The sequence below is a fragment of the Gopherus evgoodei genome, chromosome 8 (assembly GCF_007399415.2).
Source record: "Gopherus evgoodei ecotype Sinaloan lineage chromosome 8, rGopEvg1_v1.p, whole genome shotgun sequence".
Taxonomy (NCBI): Eukaryota; Metazoa; Chordata; order Testudines; family Testudinidae; genus Gopherus; species Gopherus evgoodei.
Window position 1 is genome coordinate 11,746,462 of NC_044329.1, and position 16,497 is coordinate 11,762,958.

At 39.4% G+C, this 16,497-nt stretch overlaps 1 protein-coding gene across 4 annotated transcripts in view; it reads left to right on the forward strand.

Moving 5' to 3' along the window:
• Positions 1–13,125, forward strand: part of LOC115655769 (core histone macro-H2A.1) — an 83,518-nt gene extending 70,393 nt beyond the window's left edge. For all 4 annotated transcript variants that reach the window (XM_030571565.1, XM_030571566.1, XM_030571567.1 and 1 more), the window contains exons 7-9: positions 3,248–3,337; positions 6,710–6,884; positions 12,384–13,125. In XM_030571565.1, coding sequence (XP_030427425.1) covers positions 3,248–3,337; positions 6,710–6,884; positions 12,384–12,549 — 431 coding nt within the window. In that variant the 3' untranslated portion in view covers positions 12,550–13,125. The remainder of the gene's footprint in view (positions 1–3,247; positions 3,338–6,709; positions 6,885–12,383) is intronic.
• Positions 13,126–16,497: the final 3,372 nt, after the last annotated feature.

Genomic DNA, 16,497 nt, shown 5'->3' on the forward strand with positions numbered 1-16,497 from the left:
TTCATTAAGATGTGTAACTCATTATTTTTAATCACCTAATTCCCTGAGAAGCACCTTGTATCTCAATGATTTTAAAGCACTTCTCAAATTTTAGAATAGAAATGTAGACAGAGGACGGAGCAAAAGAGTATTAGATCGTACTGAACCTGCCTGGAAAACTTAAGGCAGAATGGAATTATGCAAACTGGAATTTGGACTGAATATTAAAGTTGCTGCTAAGAGTAGCAACCTACCCTTATAGTAGGATGTGACAACAGGGATCACAGCCTCATTTTACCACTGAACTTAACCACATCACCACTGTCCGCACAGGGCGCCTTAATGCTTGGGATGTTATTTCACTATTGTCTTCAAGGGGAGAGTGTCTCCTACAGGATCAGCACTTCCTTCAGCACCTTGGGTTTTCCTGAAAGACCTCTCTTCCAAGCAACATCCAGACAAACCCAATTCTGCACAGCTTATTAGAGCAGCAGAGACAACAGCTTGAGCTGGTGCAGCTGTAGACTAGCTGGCTAAAGGAAATTACACAGAAGCCTCAAAAATAAAATACAAGAATATTCTGTATTTGAATAATACGCTTCTAAAGTCTATAAGGTTCAGCTAGCTAATGTACTTGTCTCTTACCTTTTGAAGAGATGCTTTTGAAACTAGTGGACAAAGAAACTTCTATGAAAAATGCACTGATTATGCTTTCATGTATGTTCTAATTACATCTGACTGCTGGAAGAAAGAATAAAAATGCACAAATGCTTAGCTTCCGAATATTAACTTTTACCATCCTTCTAACAATTAAATGTACTGTGGGTTTATCCTGAAAATGTTACAAGCCTAAATTTCTGCTTAGGCTGTTTTTCAATACTGATACCCATGCCTGCTTGGAAAGCATGAGATAATGACCTTACTCTCATGGAAGTAACACATATTTATGCTTGTGAGTAAATAAGCCACTAACCTTGAAGCTGTGAAGCAAGACTTTCACCAAGAACCTTACTAATGTAGTGGGAAATGATTGAATACAATGTGCCCTTTTCTAGATACGGCTCATAATTGCACAAGAAGGTTGTAAAGTATAATGCAAAATTAAAACTTCACTATCAGTCAAAAAGGCTGAATTTAATTTAGGAATAGGGGCAGAAATTATTATTGATCTGTATGAAATACTTTTTCTTTTCACCACATCTGCAAGGAGATAAGTATTTGGATTGTTATACGAAAAGAGAAACCACAATTTTAAAGAAATTGATTTTATAGATTTTGTTTTCACAGTAAATGAATCTTCATCAGAAGGGGTAGAAGCTCCATTTCTTGACACAATTAAAAGTAATCCAGACAAAATGCCATTATGTGTACAACAATGCTATAATGGCAGAGTGCTGTCACTCAGTGGCCTAATATCCCTTTTTTCTCTGTAGATTCTCTGTGGTTGTGCTAGAGGGTACATGGTCCCTGCACAGTGTGTGCCCCAGTTCTAGTCAGATTCACTAACAGCCCCAAATAGGGTATTTCTGGGTGGAGTGAAAGCTCATTTTCCTTCATCCCTTTACACTCTGGAGTGGCTGCACAGTGGGCGGCACTGGCTAGGCCTTTTAAATAGTAAATGGCACTCCCTCCATCCTTCCAGTCCTATCAAGATATGTTTTTCAAAGGCATAATACTCTATTCAGATGGTGCAACTCCGCTTTATCCCCAGTCGGCTCAGACATAAGAGTTCTCCTGATTCTACAACTATAGGTATAAAAATGTGCCATTTGGAACATATCTAGTGGATGTGCAGGTAACTTCTGAGATATCATGGAGGTAATCAGGAAAGTTGCACTCATTTGTGAAAATGACCCTAGACCAAAATATTTAGGTGTAAAGTTGAGATGTTTACTGTGAATAATTTAAACGCTGAACTGATTTTGGGTTCATACTAGGACAAAATGCCACGGGTCTGATTTTGCAGTCCATACTTGGACAAAATGCCCAGTGTCCATCAGTTATGGCGAAAGAGCATAGGATGCGTACTTTCTAAAATTATTAGCATCCAAATCCAGTAGAATAAACTGCATTTAAGAAAAGCAGAGTCAGTCAAAAAGTCAGTAGACAGCAGTTATTTAACAAACTTTTAATATTAATTGTGGAAGACGGCTAATGATGTCAAAGAGAAGCAGGCTGCTGCAGTGCTGTTAGCTCTTAGAATTGTAGCCCTATTTAGCAAAATGAATCTCGTAGGAGGGTCTCTGCTTCACTGAGCATACAATATGTGCATTTCCATCAGAAAATGCAGTTTCCCTTCCCAATCAGTAAAATGAATGGGCTTCACCAAATAAATGTGTGACTCTACTACAGTTTCTATTTCTGATTGATTTATTTATTTATTTTAAATCCGTTTTCAAAGTAATATCACAAATCAGAAACTTTGATACCACTTCTTATTTTGCCTATCTTATAATAAATGTGCACAGTGCTAAATGGTTTGGGATGCTTAAGTAGTTAGGGAAATGTTTTCTTGGGCTATTTTTATATTAATATATGAAACTAGAGCTGCAAAATAAGATCTAAACCATTTCATGTTGGACTGCCTTTGTAGACTGCACCTTTTGTTGCCCTGAAACACTGCACAGCTCTCTTCCTCCCAGAGTGACAGTGTCCCACTCATTAGCAGTAGTTAGCGGAGTTCATTGGAGGAGTATGTTCCTTAGAGATTCTCCTTATTTCTGAGGCTCTTCCTCTTGGTTAAAGGTGGCTCAACAAGCTGGGCAGTTGCCAAGTAAAGCAGCCCGCTGCACTCACGAGACTGTTTCATTCCTGGTGCCACCTGTTGGGGTCAGGGATCAAGATCAGGTGAGTTTCAAGTTCTTATTGTGGCAAATTGCTCTTTAAAACAATTTATAAGAGAAAGGGGAACTGAATCCTAGGGGAAGAATTGTGAACCATCAGTCACCATTGAACTAGCCAATGAAACACAGCACGGTACCAGGAACTATGTGGTATGGAGGCTACTAGGAATGTCACCACACATGTTGACATTTAAATCAGAATCTGAGTGTTAGAGAAGGGATACAAATGCGAGGTCCTGGTGGGATTTATTTTTAAATGACTAGTTAACTCCAAAGTCCCAAAAGGTTTAGATCTTACTTTGCAGTCCCCAAAAAGATGTTTGGACAGAAAAATCTAGGCTATATGACCATCTAAAACAATGAATCACATGTCTGTTTTAGCAACTCAGGAACAGACGGATAAACTAAAATATGTCTTTGTTCAGGGAGCACTTTGGAGAAGAAAGGTGGCAAAGAATTTGTGGAAGCCGTCATTGAGCTTCGCAAAAAGAATGGGCCATTGGACATAGCAGGAGGTGAGGCTTAAATCTCTGAAAATGGATGAATAGAACGTCTGCATGCGTTGTGATTTCTAGTTGACTTTCACTTTGGTTTTATTGTATATTATGTATAAACAGACACAAACAGATCTATTTGAACATAACACTTGCATGGGTTTCTCTCTTCTTGCATGACCCCCATCAACATAGTTTAAGTATATGAGTGTTCAAAGGTAAAAAACAACACTGTATTCACCCTAAAGTGATGGTCAAGGGGTGTAGTGGTGATATCAAAAACTAAAAATTCATTATTTACAAACATACATTGGTGTGTGATTGATAACATATGCCTGTATACATGTGTATCTATATACTTAAAGATAGTATTCTTGCTCTTTAAGGCCTCAATACAGCAAGCACTTAAGCATGTGATAACCACATGCTTAACTTTAAACACATTTTCAGTTTCATCCTTTTTCAGCAATGCACATACTTACATCCCAAACTTGAGCACACGCTTAAAATTAAGCATCTGCATAAGGGCATTGTTGAGTCGGGACCTAAGTCATCTGTATAAATGTGATTCTTTCAAACAGCTTATGAATTTTTGATGACCAGTTATCAATATCTCAGTAAAAGGAGAAAATCTTGCATATGGGCAATAAAGTTTGATGAATTTCAAAATGTAATATTAGGCCATCTGTAAAATTGTTGATATATGTTGTGAATAAAGAATTCTGATTCTGCCATCTGTGTTTACACTGTAAAAATAAATACAGTGCATGCAGTTTACTAAATGAATACTGACTACAACTAGGACAGAATTTATGACTTGGAATATGACAGAAAAAATTATCACTGTTTGTCTGCTGTTTATCGTCACTTTTTTTTTCAAGTTGCTCAGTTTTTATCATATCACACTCACTGCACTGTCCTCATTTGTCCAAACTTGAAAATGGAGACATACGTTTAAACATAATGCTTACTTTGTTAGTAATAGTTCTTTTTTCATGAAAATTATAGAATGAACTGTTCCCATATTCTTGACTGACTACAATACTCTACGGTATTCCTAATTACTGTATAAACCAGACCCACAAACCCAGCCACACTGGGCTCAGCATAGTATCTGAGACTGCAGGAAAAGTGGCGCTCAGTCACAAATCCACTTCCCCAATCCTGGGACCAGTTGGGCAGCTTGGGCTCTTTGAGGCCAGCAAAAACTGCCACCTCCAGTATGTGGCCACTGGAAAATAGTGGGCTCCAGTCATGCCCCCAGCATCCACTGGACATTTCCCATGTCTCTGGGGATTCCTGTTCCATAGTGGAGACTAAACCATCGTTCTCTTCTTGGAGCATAGCTGTAACAGTAGCAGAATTCTGCACACAGACCTTGTATGTTTTATAGAAAACTGTAAAATACTTCCTCTTTCAAAGCACTTTAATTTGAAATAAGTGAAAATTGCTTTGGATAATTAACAATTATCCTTCAGAGTCCCCATAGTTCCATCAGAAGGCTCTCTCCATTTCAGAGACAGTAAAACTAGTGAGGCATGTCGGCACAGTATTTTCCTCCTGCAGTTTGAAGGTATTACAAGATACTGAACTGGTCACATCAGAGTCGCACGATACATAAAATTCCGCTGACTGGAGATGTCTGCTGGCTTTATTAGATTTTTCTTGGATTTATGATATATTCTGAATCTGCCAACTTTTTAGAGCTAACTATGACAAAATTGCCTCGCACTGAGGTTATTCAATATGTTAAGCATCTGCAGGCCCCAAAGTGCACAAATGCTTGTGCTTCCATTGCCCCTTAGAAATTTACCCCTCTGCAGTCAGAATTCCACATGCCAAGGTCTATTTTCTCTTTTTTGCAGCACCTACAGGATAATATCCATATGTGATAATATGGCTCCAGGAGTTATTGTATGGAGTTATTATTACAATATGGTGGCCATATTGTAATAACAAAGTGCTCCATAAACATTCCAGCATGGAAGAGAGAATTTCTTGCCAAGAGGAGCATTTGCAGGTCTGACTGTTAGAAGCAAGCTCCATTTTACCCACAATTTTGTAGGCATAGATAGCTTCAGCCACAGATGCAATTAGATGTCTGTCTGACTGTGAACTGCTATTCAAGTTTGTATTTTGCGACTAACTTTGTACTCGAGCCTATGAATAGGCATTTTTTTAATGAACCAAATAAGTAAAATAAAATTCCTGTATTTTCCACCACTGAACTGCAGATACAGAATAGACACACAATCTGGCCCTGAGCTCCCTCGTATGCACGTAGTCTGCTCCCTTCTCTGCGCCCAACCAGCTGTGCAGAGGAAGGTGAGGTGGTGAGACCATAGCCCTGCTTCCTGCCCTGTCCTCTTGGGAGATTTGTACTCCCAAGTCACAGGATCTGTCTCTGCACTCACTGAGCCTGAGTGTCACTAGTCCATTTGTGGAGTGTCCTTATGTCTCTTGCACATCTGTGCCAGGGTTGAGGTGCCATGATATAATTAGCACATAAAATGCCCTCTTCCTTCCCTGGCACATGCAAGGTCTTGTCTTCTGATGCATAAAAACAATAAATCAAATGCTGTAAATCCATAAATCCATACTGGACAGTTGTTTCATTAAATAATGAAAGAGGTAAACTAGAAAACAGCATTGTATCAGTCATCAAGGGTGAGGTGATGCATGTGATAAAGAAATTTTAAAGTAACATGAATCCAAAACTCTGCTGAAACTAGACAAAATAGACTCGCTCATATTAAATCAGAAAGTGTGTCGCATTGGCAGGGAATAAAAGAAAACAGCTGGTTAATTACTGTAGCTTTTCCCGTCGATTTATAGATACATCATAATCTTTGCATTTGATGCCATTTGGGCTGCAGTCCAATCAAAAGCTGGCTCAACAGATTGTATATTAACACTAAACCTCTAAATATCACAGAGGTAGTTAATTTGAGTCTGGAACAACATCCTGGCACGTACTGTAACTTGACAGTAACATTACAATAAAACAACAGCGGCCCTGTAACAGTTTTATACTCCAACAGACAACCCAACTTTGTAACATTATCTGATAAAATGAGAAGAAAGTTGCAATAAAGTGCCCACTTCAAATTTATGTGTCCTCTAAATTGCCAGTGATAGATCTTGTTCTCTATTCATTGAGGTCTATTATAGTTGTAACTTACAAATTACTCCAACAAAACGTGGTAGCAAATGTAAAATGGTCTATGTAATCATGTTATCTCTTCAGGCTATTTGATTTGTATGATAAAGGATCCACTGGGATTATAGCAGTGTCTGTCAGCTGTTTACAGTTTTAATCACACTGCCACATATGTACTTTTTTAATCCTGACCAGATGAAAGCAATTAAATTTCACTTCCTGTTTCCTACTAGCTGTTGTCAGTGCAGGCCATGGACTGCCTGCTAAATTTGTGATCCACTGTAATAGCCCGGGCTGGGGTTCGGACAAATGTGAGGAACTGCTGGAAAAGACAGTGAAGAACTGCTTGGCTCTGGCAGATGAAAAGAAGCTGAAGTCAATTGCATTTCCTTCAATTGGCAGTGGCCGGTAAGGTTGTCATGCAAACTTATTACCTAACTTGGTGTGGGTCAGATTTTCTAATGCAGCCCTGTGTCCTCCAGCCCTTACTTGGGCATAACTCCCATTGCTGCAGTATTGATTTATTCTTGTTCACCCACTCAGTTCCAATCTCTTCAGTGAAATTGCCCCTTGCTTGTAGTCTAGTTCAACCAGTAAATCCCAAGTGAAATACTCTAGTGAATCATAGTTCAGACTTGAGCAGGTTTAACAGTAATCCCTGCAGAATCATGAAGTACGCAAATACGTTCAAGTGAATACAATGCATTTTTATGAGTGCATTCAAATATTTAAAATTAACACATTTTAATAATCTAACAAAAACGTGAAAAGAAGAAAAGGAAATCTATCTTACCAAGGTTTAGTGTGTAGTCAGCACCACTGCGAATATGTCGTATGATAGAAACGAGGCATGGCTTAGTGTTAGTCTACGTATCGGCAGTCAAACACCTAGGGTATGTCTACATGGCAGTAAAACACTCGGAGGCCAGCCCATGCCGGCTGATTCGAGTTCCTGGGCTCAGGATGTGAGGCTATAAAATTTCATTGTAGATTTTTGGGGCGAACTGGAGCCCAGGCTCTGGGACTCTCCCCCTTAACCCTCCACCCCACCAAAGGGGCTCTGTTTCAGTGGGGAATTGATTCCTGTATATCCTTCATACAGTGTAAAGCACTGTTGGAGCCTTTGGAATAATTTGCACTATAAAATGTAAATTATCCCTATCATTTTTATTGAAACAGAAGAGATATACATCGTACCAGATTTAAATATACAAGTTAATAGCTCATACAGAAAGAACATTGGCATTTGTCACTTTAAGAGGATGTAACTATGCAGCTTCAAGGAGACTTTTTGTGGAGAACAATGTTTATGCGAAATGTACTGCTTGACATGGCAGTCCTTACAAAACAGAACATGGTATATTTTTTTTCTCAAGTGGATGACTTACAGAAGCTGTTGTTACAAGGAGTGTATTGCTGTTGAATAGAATGAAATCCCAAATAATCATTCCATTCACATTCAATTGTGAGCCTGTCTGACTGACGGACAAGATTTTGGGGTATATTCTCTTGGCATAGGCATGTAATTCTCACTGAAGCCAATGAAAAGGTTGGGGGTTGCAGCCTTCAGAACATGGAAGATATAAACACTTGGGTGTTTTCTTTAATTCAAGTGGGTAAGCGGAATGTAATTAATTTCTATGAAGGAGAATATATTCATTCTGTCTCTACTGTTGTTTTATAAAGTAAAAAGGTTTTTTTTTTAAATAAATAAAGATTTAAGGACAACAGACGCCAAAGGCCGCACATGCACACAGCTGTTCTGGTACGGACATCTGCCAAACAGACATCACCCAATAAACTCACGTAAACAGCTTCATTTTCTTTTATGGCTAAGGAATGGGATTATGTGAGGGCAGTTACAATAAATCATTTTGTACTTCAGGGGGGAAATAAAATCGCTTGCTTGTAGCAGTCAGATGCTCAGCTAGGGCCAACCTGCAGAGAGCACAAGTTGGGGTGCTGTGCAAAGGTGGCTTAAAGCCCTGGGGAGAACCATGAGGGAGAGAAGTTTACTAGAGATTCAGTGTGAATATAAAGTCACCCACTCTGAATGGAGTTTTATTCCAGAAGCTCTGACTTTAATCTGTATTGACACCAGTTTGGCAAAAATCTCAAACTGCAGTTTTACAAGAATTAAGCTCAAAATACAAATAATGTAACGCTATAAAAGTAATTCCTGTTTTCCCTGAAAGCCCTTAAACTGGTCTCTGGTCAGCACCTCCCCCCCCCCCCCCCCAGGTCTCTCTTTGCTCTTTCTAACACGTTGACCCTAAATAAACTCCTTTGGATCTAGTAAGTTTGCAGACGTGAATGCCTCCCTGGTTATTATTATTTATTTGTATTACCATAGCACGTGAAAGCTCCAGTCATGGAGCAGGACCCATAGTGCTAGGCACCATACAAACACCAAACAAAACAACAGTCCCTGCCCCAAGAAATTAAGTCTAAACAGAGGTTACAATCTAATCCTGGAGCTCTCCTAATCCTGGGAATTAAGTCCCCAGAGCCCTGCTTGTATTCTCTCTTGACATCTAATTGGGACACCATTGGGGTGGGGTGCAGCAGGATCCCTGGGTCGTGCCAAAAATTGTACACTTTATCACACTCCTTTGCTCCTGGGACTAGTCTGCATAAGTCCCCCTACTGTAACCCTGTAATAGAAACAGCATGAAGGCCCCTCTAATTTATATCCGGCTGAAACATCCACAAGGGACCAGAGAGGGAGCTGGGCAGTGGTGGAGTACAGAAGCATACTGGCCACATGTCCTGTTCTTTGCTAAGCCAGCAGCAGGGAGGGTAAGTGGTATAAAAGCTCCTATGACAGCTGTGCACCACGATTGGGTTGTTCCTGCGTAGGGTGCGCCTCAGTAGGACAGCTAAACTAGCTTTAGGAAACCTGTTCTAATAAGAGGGGAACAGCATGTGCAATTTCATGTCATCAATTTTGAAATATCCCAGGTTTACTACAGGCAGCTTGAAGAATAAAACAGTATTTATTGGCCAGATTCAGTGCAGGTATAATCCAATGAATGCTAAGTGATGTAGCATCTGTTAATGCCACGGGTGAATTTGGCCCTATGTCTTCAAAGTGCTGGACAAACACTAATTCCCAACACTGTTGTGCAGTTTGTAAGTAAGGAGTAGTATTCCCTTGTATTACTAGTAGCTGAGTATCTCAGTAACGCCAATACTACAATTAGGCTTGGAAGGATTAGATTTTTATAGGTAAATATCGATAACCTTCGATTTCACCCTAGACACACAAACCGACAAAAACAATTTGTATTGGTGGTAATTGAAATCTATAGATACGTGGAATAAGAAAAATGCTGCTTGAGAACTTATTAGAGTTTGATTTAAGGCTAGTTACTTTGTATATTTTGACAAAAAAATCAAAATCTAATTCTGCCAAGCCTAATTATGATGTAAGCATTCTCTCTGCTTAAATGTAAGAGTGGCTTTTAAAAAAAAAAAAACCTTTTCTTTACTATGTAAAACTTTCTTAGAGGGAAAAAACCAACCTTGTTTCCTTAGTGCCTGTCCTATTCTCATTAAAGTCAGTGGCAAAATTTTTAATGGTGCAGGTTTTTGACCCTTTCCTAATACTTTCTGAAAGGCAAAAGTAATTTAAGAGCCTAAATCACTGAAAGTCAGTGGGCGATTTTGAAAATTTTAGTCATTGTCTTTTTCCGTGTACCAAGTACTGTTGTTCCCTATAATGCATGTCTTATACAACAGAAAGCACTATGCAGACACAGAGCAGGAGACAAAGCCCTTGTCTAAATAGACAAGGTGGCCAAAGGTGGGGAAGAGAAGTGGGTACAGAGAGGTGAAGTGACTTGCCCAGTGGGCACCCAGCGGGTCATTGGCAGAGCCACCCTTGACTCTCAGTCCAGTGGCCTGTCCGCTAGATACGCTGCCTCCCCACAATCCATCTACCCTCTCTTAGCAACCACAGTAAATGAGGGCCTTATAACTACCCAAGTGCCTCAATCTTTAATCAGCCTGTCAGGAAACAAAGTAATGCAGCTGTAGATGCTTTTCCCAGAAGTGGCAATAACTTCATGGTGGCAGCTGTGGGGCTGACGGTTAGGAATGAGAGGAGGCCCAGATGTTTCTCTGAAACCAAACCGTCAGAGTGAAGGAAACCCTAACTTTTGTGCTCAAAGGCCCCTACTCCCTCCAGCAATGTTGTGGGCCCACCCACACCTCTCCAGTAATTGGGATAGGACAGATACCCCCATAATCACAGAGGCCCATGGCCTGCCATAATTTGTTCTGCCTCCCACTTTTGTGGCCATGAATGGAGTTTCTTTGGCTTTACAGTCTCTCTGGTTCCAGTGGGGAAGGGCAAAAAATCGCTGAGATAGGAGGTGGAGAGCTCTTTTTGCAAGCTCTCTTTCCTCCAGCACTGTACCCCAGCTCAGTGGTATGCAAGGATGAGAAGTGGGTAGTTGGCTCTTTGCAACAGATTAGTGTTTTTACAAAGTGAGTTGAGCTGTTGTGTAGGCATCCTATCTGGCCTTCCAAGTCTGCAGAGTCCAGACGTTCACAGAGACATTCTTCTGGGTTGGGCCAGTTGTTTCCAGTGGAGCTTAAAATGTGAGTTGCTTTTTGTGTATATTTCCCAATACAAGATGTGCAAAAGACTTGTCACATATTGTCAGCACAGCCAACATTCAGATCTGTTATCTGACTGCTGCAATGTAACTAGGTGGTTGCATTTTTATTTTATTTTATTTTTTGAGATTTTACAAGTTTTTTATAGAGCCAAATGGCTTTCATAAAATAGATTGGGTTGAACTGGAATCCCAGATATATGGAAGAGGATGTGACCTGGAGTGGGGCAAAACATTTGTTTGAAATCTGTAGGATAATTCTTGTGTAAAAGTATTGAACACCTGTGGCTGGTCAGTATAATTTTTACAGTTTCCTGTGTCGTGTAAATCTTTAAAAATACTTCCTCCGTGCCATTCAGCTCTTTTCTTTACTTCATTTCTTCTGTTCCCTGTCTCATCTGATTAATCCAGCTGCTGCATAGTTACTATGCACAACTGTGTTTACATTAGGTGACCGTGGACCAAATTCAACAAACTTGATGCAGAAGGTTCAAATTACCTTGGCTTCAGCCAGCCAACCCCCTTCTGCCTATCAGAGAGTCACCCAAGTAGAAAATGGTTTTGCTGCTGCTTTCCATGAGTTTTCTGAAAACGGGGCATTTTCAGCCCTGCTACTTCTGTAATTATAGAATTAAGGAGATGAGATAAGAGGTGATGTTTAATTTAGATGAACTAGTCTCTCACATTTATGACCTTCTCGCATTGTGTAACTTACATGGCTTTAACTCTGAAGTTCAGAGGGGCCTCATTAGGCCTCCTATCTGGCAAGCAAAAAGTATAGTAAGTATCCTTTATACCACTTAAACATCACTGTGAAATTCTCACAAGGGACTGGGAGTCACAACTATAGTTTCTGTTCCTGGGCCTGCAAATATCTTTATACACAAACAGCTTTGCTCAAGTCCTTTGGATTTCTGTGACTCGGTATGCCCATCTGTTAAATGAAGATAATAAATAACTTCTTCACTGGGGTCTTGTGAGGCTTAATTCATTAACGTGTAGAGAGATTCAAGATCTTTGGATGAAAGTGCAAAGGATTATTGTTTTATGAGTATTTTCCTCCACAAACTTGTTTTTAATTACCAGTGCATTTGAGCTCTATGTCTCAATAGCTAAAAAACAGTTAAAACCCGAATTCCATTTGGAACTCACACACTGTTATTTTGGAGGTTTAATTACCATACGACATACAAGAGATTTCCCAGATATTGTTTGCAAACTGCAAGGCTAGTCTATCGAAAGCTTTCTGTGCAAGTCTTTCTTTTCTTTTCTTTCTCTCCCCTAGAAATGGCTTCCCGAAGCAAACTGCTGCCCAGCTGATCCTGAAAGCCATTTCCAGCTATTTTGTGTCGACAATGTCCTCTTCAATCAAGACAGTGTACTTTGTGCTCTTTGACAGCGAGAGTATAGGGATTTATGTGCAGGAAATGGCCAAGCTAGATGCCAACTAAGCCTAGAAAGCTACAATACCAGCCCTCCTCCTACCCATTCTCTACACCCCCCATCCCTGGTCCTTAACTCATTGTGAGGCAGAGCACCCCTTATTTTAAATTTTGCTCCTATTGGGGAATAAAGTTTTTTTGTTGTTGTTGGTTTTCTTTGGTTGGTTTTTTACTTTCTAAAATGTTTTTATGTTGGCACTGATGATAGTTGGCATTACTGCTGTTAATGCACTGTATTCCAGGCATTGTCTGATTTTTAGTGTAATCTTGGAGATTTTATAATTTTATTTTAATGAAGTATGGATTGATGCAGAGCGTTGTTAGCAGTCTGTAGTCTTTTACTTGTGGAAGAAGCCGGCAAGCCCTATTTTGTAACTGTGTTGTGGTGCTTTATCAATACATCGCGTGGCGTTTCTTTCATTTTTTTTTTAAAAAAAGAACACATGCTACAAAACTAATTTGTTTGTTTATTGTCTTAATGATGAATCTGGGGGAAAAAACACAACAAAAAAACTCTGTCGTCTTTAATTATATTTGCAATTTGAGATTTGTGTGAATTGATTTAGTAAAATGTTTGAACTGTTACCATTGGTGTGTTTGAATTATTTTTTAACCCTTTGTTTGATACACCTCGACGATTTGGAGGGATGGAATGGGTGACAAAATGCACTGGACTTCCATCCAAAATCCAAACCAGAATACTTCAAACCTGGTGCCCAAAGGTGCTGAACCCCTGCAGTTCCCATTGACTTAACTGCATCTTGGAAAATGAGGCCTTTATCAATTGAAATAAGTGGTATCATTTTCTGGTAGGTGCCTCAAAAGTTTCCCATGCAGTACCTGACTTCATTGTTTTTTAGCTTGAAAGTCAATAGACGTTTAGTTATCAATAATATTTCATCCAAAGCATGCTGTTATAACTTTTTGATACCCCCACACTGTTCCCATGTGTTTTGAAGGTAGGTGAGTAATTTGTTAATCATTGGTACTGGATTATAAAAATTGATATATAGGATCCAGATTAGCTTCCAACAGCTAATACTAGCCTGTTTTATGTAAAGGGTTTTGTGTTTCCCAAATACAAATGAATCCTTGTATTATTAGCCCACTTTGTATTTGGTTGCCATATTGTTCACAAAGCCCAAATCAGATCTGTGTAAAAAAAAATAATAATAATAATTGGAGATATACCAATCTCCTAAAATTGGAAGGGACCTTGAAAGGTCATTGAGTCCAGCCCCCCACCTTAACTAGCTGGGTTTAGCAGGCCAATGCTCAAACCACAGAGCTATCCCTCCCCCAGTCTTACTTTACAGCAGTCATTTGTACTTTGGGGGTGGGGGGAAGTTTCAAAAGTTATAAGAAACCTATATTTCATAGGACTGCTAGCCTTGTTCAGAAGTTTTTCCTTTGAAACCTTGTGCTCATCCTGTCTATCTCCTAGACAGAAAATTCATGTTTACTCTTGTTCAGAGAATTATATTTGCTGATGAAACAGATTCCTTCAAATTCATTCTGACTTGATCCAAAAGCCCATTGATAGAATGACTGTTACTGTCTTCAGCGAACTCAGAATCCAATCCTGTTCAGAATCTGACTTTGAGTAATTATCAGATACATCCGATTTATGGTCACGTGACCTCTGTTGAGATTGTTTGTCACTGTGCTTGTAATTCCGATTGTACAGAAGTGTTACAAGGTGCAGAAAGAATAGATAAGTTTTCAAATAAGAAATGATTAAGCAGACAGTAGGGCTGTTTGTGATTTTTTTGGGGGAAGGGGTGTGGAGGGAGGGAATAAAGTAGATAATAATTTGAGCCAGAGAGAGAGAGTTAAAAGTTTAGTTGTCTTTTATCTTTCCTTAAGAGTGTCATGCCACACATTCCTAAAGGAAAAAGATTGAAAGTAGAAGTGAAAAAAATCACTTAGACCGGTATAGGATTTAAATAAAATGTTTTTTTTACTGCAGTCACATTAGAATCTAATCACTGAATTCTAGAACTGCATTTTGCACAAACTCCACTAGATGTCACTAAAAGGATTGAAAAATAAGTAAAAGCATAAAATATATTTGATGTAAATGTTTTGCTGCAGAGGAATAAGCTGATTTTGTCAGTGCAGTTCACATGGACTTTAGGTATATCTGTGACTTCCCATAATGCAGATGAGATGTATATGCTATGTGTACAACTCAGATGTTTACATACAGAGGTAAAGAAAATGGATCTAGACTGTTCTCAGTGGTATCAGATGACAGAACAAGGAGCAATGGTCTCAAGTTGCAGTGGGGGAGGTTTAGGTTGGATATTAGGAAACACTATTTCACTAGGAGGGTGGTGAAGCACTAGAATGGGTTACCCAGGGAAGTGCTGGAATCTCCTTCCTTAGAGGTTTTTAAGGCCCAGCTTGACAAAGCCCTGGCTGGAATGATTTAGTTGGGGATTGGTCCTGCTTTGAGCAGGGGGTTGGACTAGATGACCTCCTGAGGTCCCTTCCAACTCTGATATTCTGTGATTCTGTACATCAAAACTTATGTGCACCGTGCTATTTACAACATCCACAGTCTTTTCTTTGCAGTTTATATATAGTGTAATGTTTAACACCAGAATTGTTGACTGATTTTTAGAACAAATGTCATTTCCAAAGGGTCACTGAAAAACACAAATGTTCCATTCAGCACATCCAACTTCAATTAGAATTCAGATAGTTTCAAAACTGCTTAAAATACCTCTCCCCTTATTGCTCCCCATCGCCAAGTGTTGAACCAATATATACTATTACTTCTACAACATCAAGGCAAGTACATGTTCTTCTGTTTGTTGGATAAACTGGAATACAATTCAAATTAAAAAGGCTAGTTTGTCTTTGGCTTTGAGTCGAATACATTTACACTGAGTACTCCACAAGCAGTCCTGTTATTTCAGTGCAACTGTTTGTGAAGTCAGGTAGTCATCATCGTGAGAGTGGGAATCATAATCTGGCCCATTGTGAATTATGTTAGTGATGATAGCGAATCACAGTGGAAAAAGTCCTAATAGGCAAGTGCCCCATCTCCATGTGAACAGAAGGTTTCTCCCTTGAAAAACATTTTTCATTGTTTTGTCTGCTTTAAAAAAAGTCCCAGATAAAATGTCTTCCACTACTTTCCTTGGCAGACAATTCCACAGGTGAATAGATTTCCCCTCACAGGAAGTTTCTTTAGCCTAAATTCTCCCTTTTCTTTAATTCCCTCCAACTAATCCTAATTATGGAACCTGATGTTACGCTCATTGAAATCATTAGGAATTTAGACATTGATTTCAGAGGGGCAGTACTGAGCTGTGTGCTCCTTTGTATCAACCTAGATCTTTCCTCTTCCATGAATTTATTCTCAGTCATGTCAATAGAAATGATAGTCCATTTGAAATAGGCCCAACAAACGCTAAATAGTTAAAACTGATTTGGTAATTTTATTACTTCATATTTTAAAGGAACAGTTCTTAACCCAGCATGCATCCAAGTAGCTGCCTTCCAGCCTCCACACAGTTGGTGTCCAGTGCACTCCCATTCTGTGGATGGAAGTGGATTAAAATTGGATTAAAAACTGGCCAACTGGTGGGTCTAAATGTCATTGTAAATGGGAAATCATCATTGCATGGATGTGTTTCCAGTGGGATCCCACAGGGACGGGTACTCTATTTACTATTGTTATCAATGACCTGGAAGAAAACATAAAATTATTGCTGATAAAGTTTGCAGATGACGCAAAAATTGAAGGAGTGGTAAATAACGAAGAGGACAGGTCGCTGAGTCAGAGCAATCTGGAACACTTGGTAAACTGGGCATAAGCAAGTAAGTACGCATTGTAATATGGCTAAGTGTAAATGAATACATTTAGGAACAAAAAAATGTAGGCCATACTTACAGAATGGGTGCTCTAGCCTGAGAAGCCGTGACTCAACAGATTCAGGCAGTCAT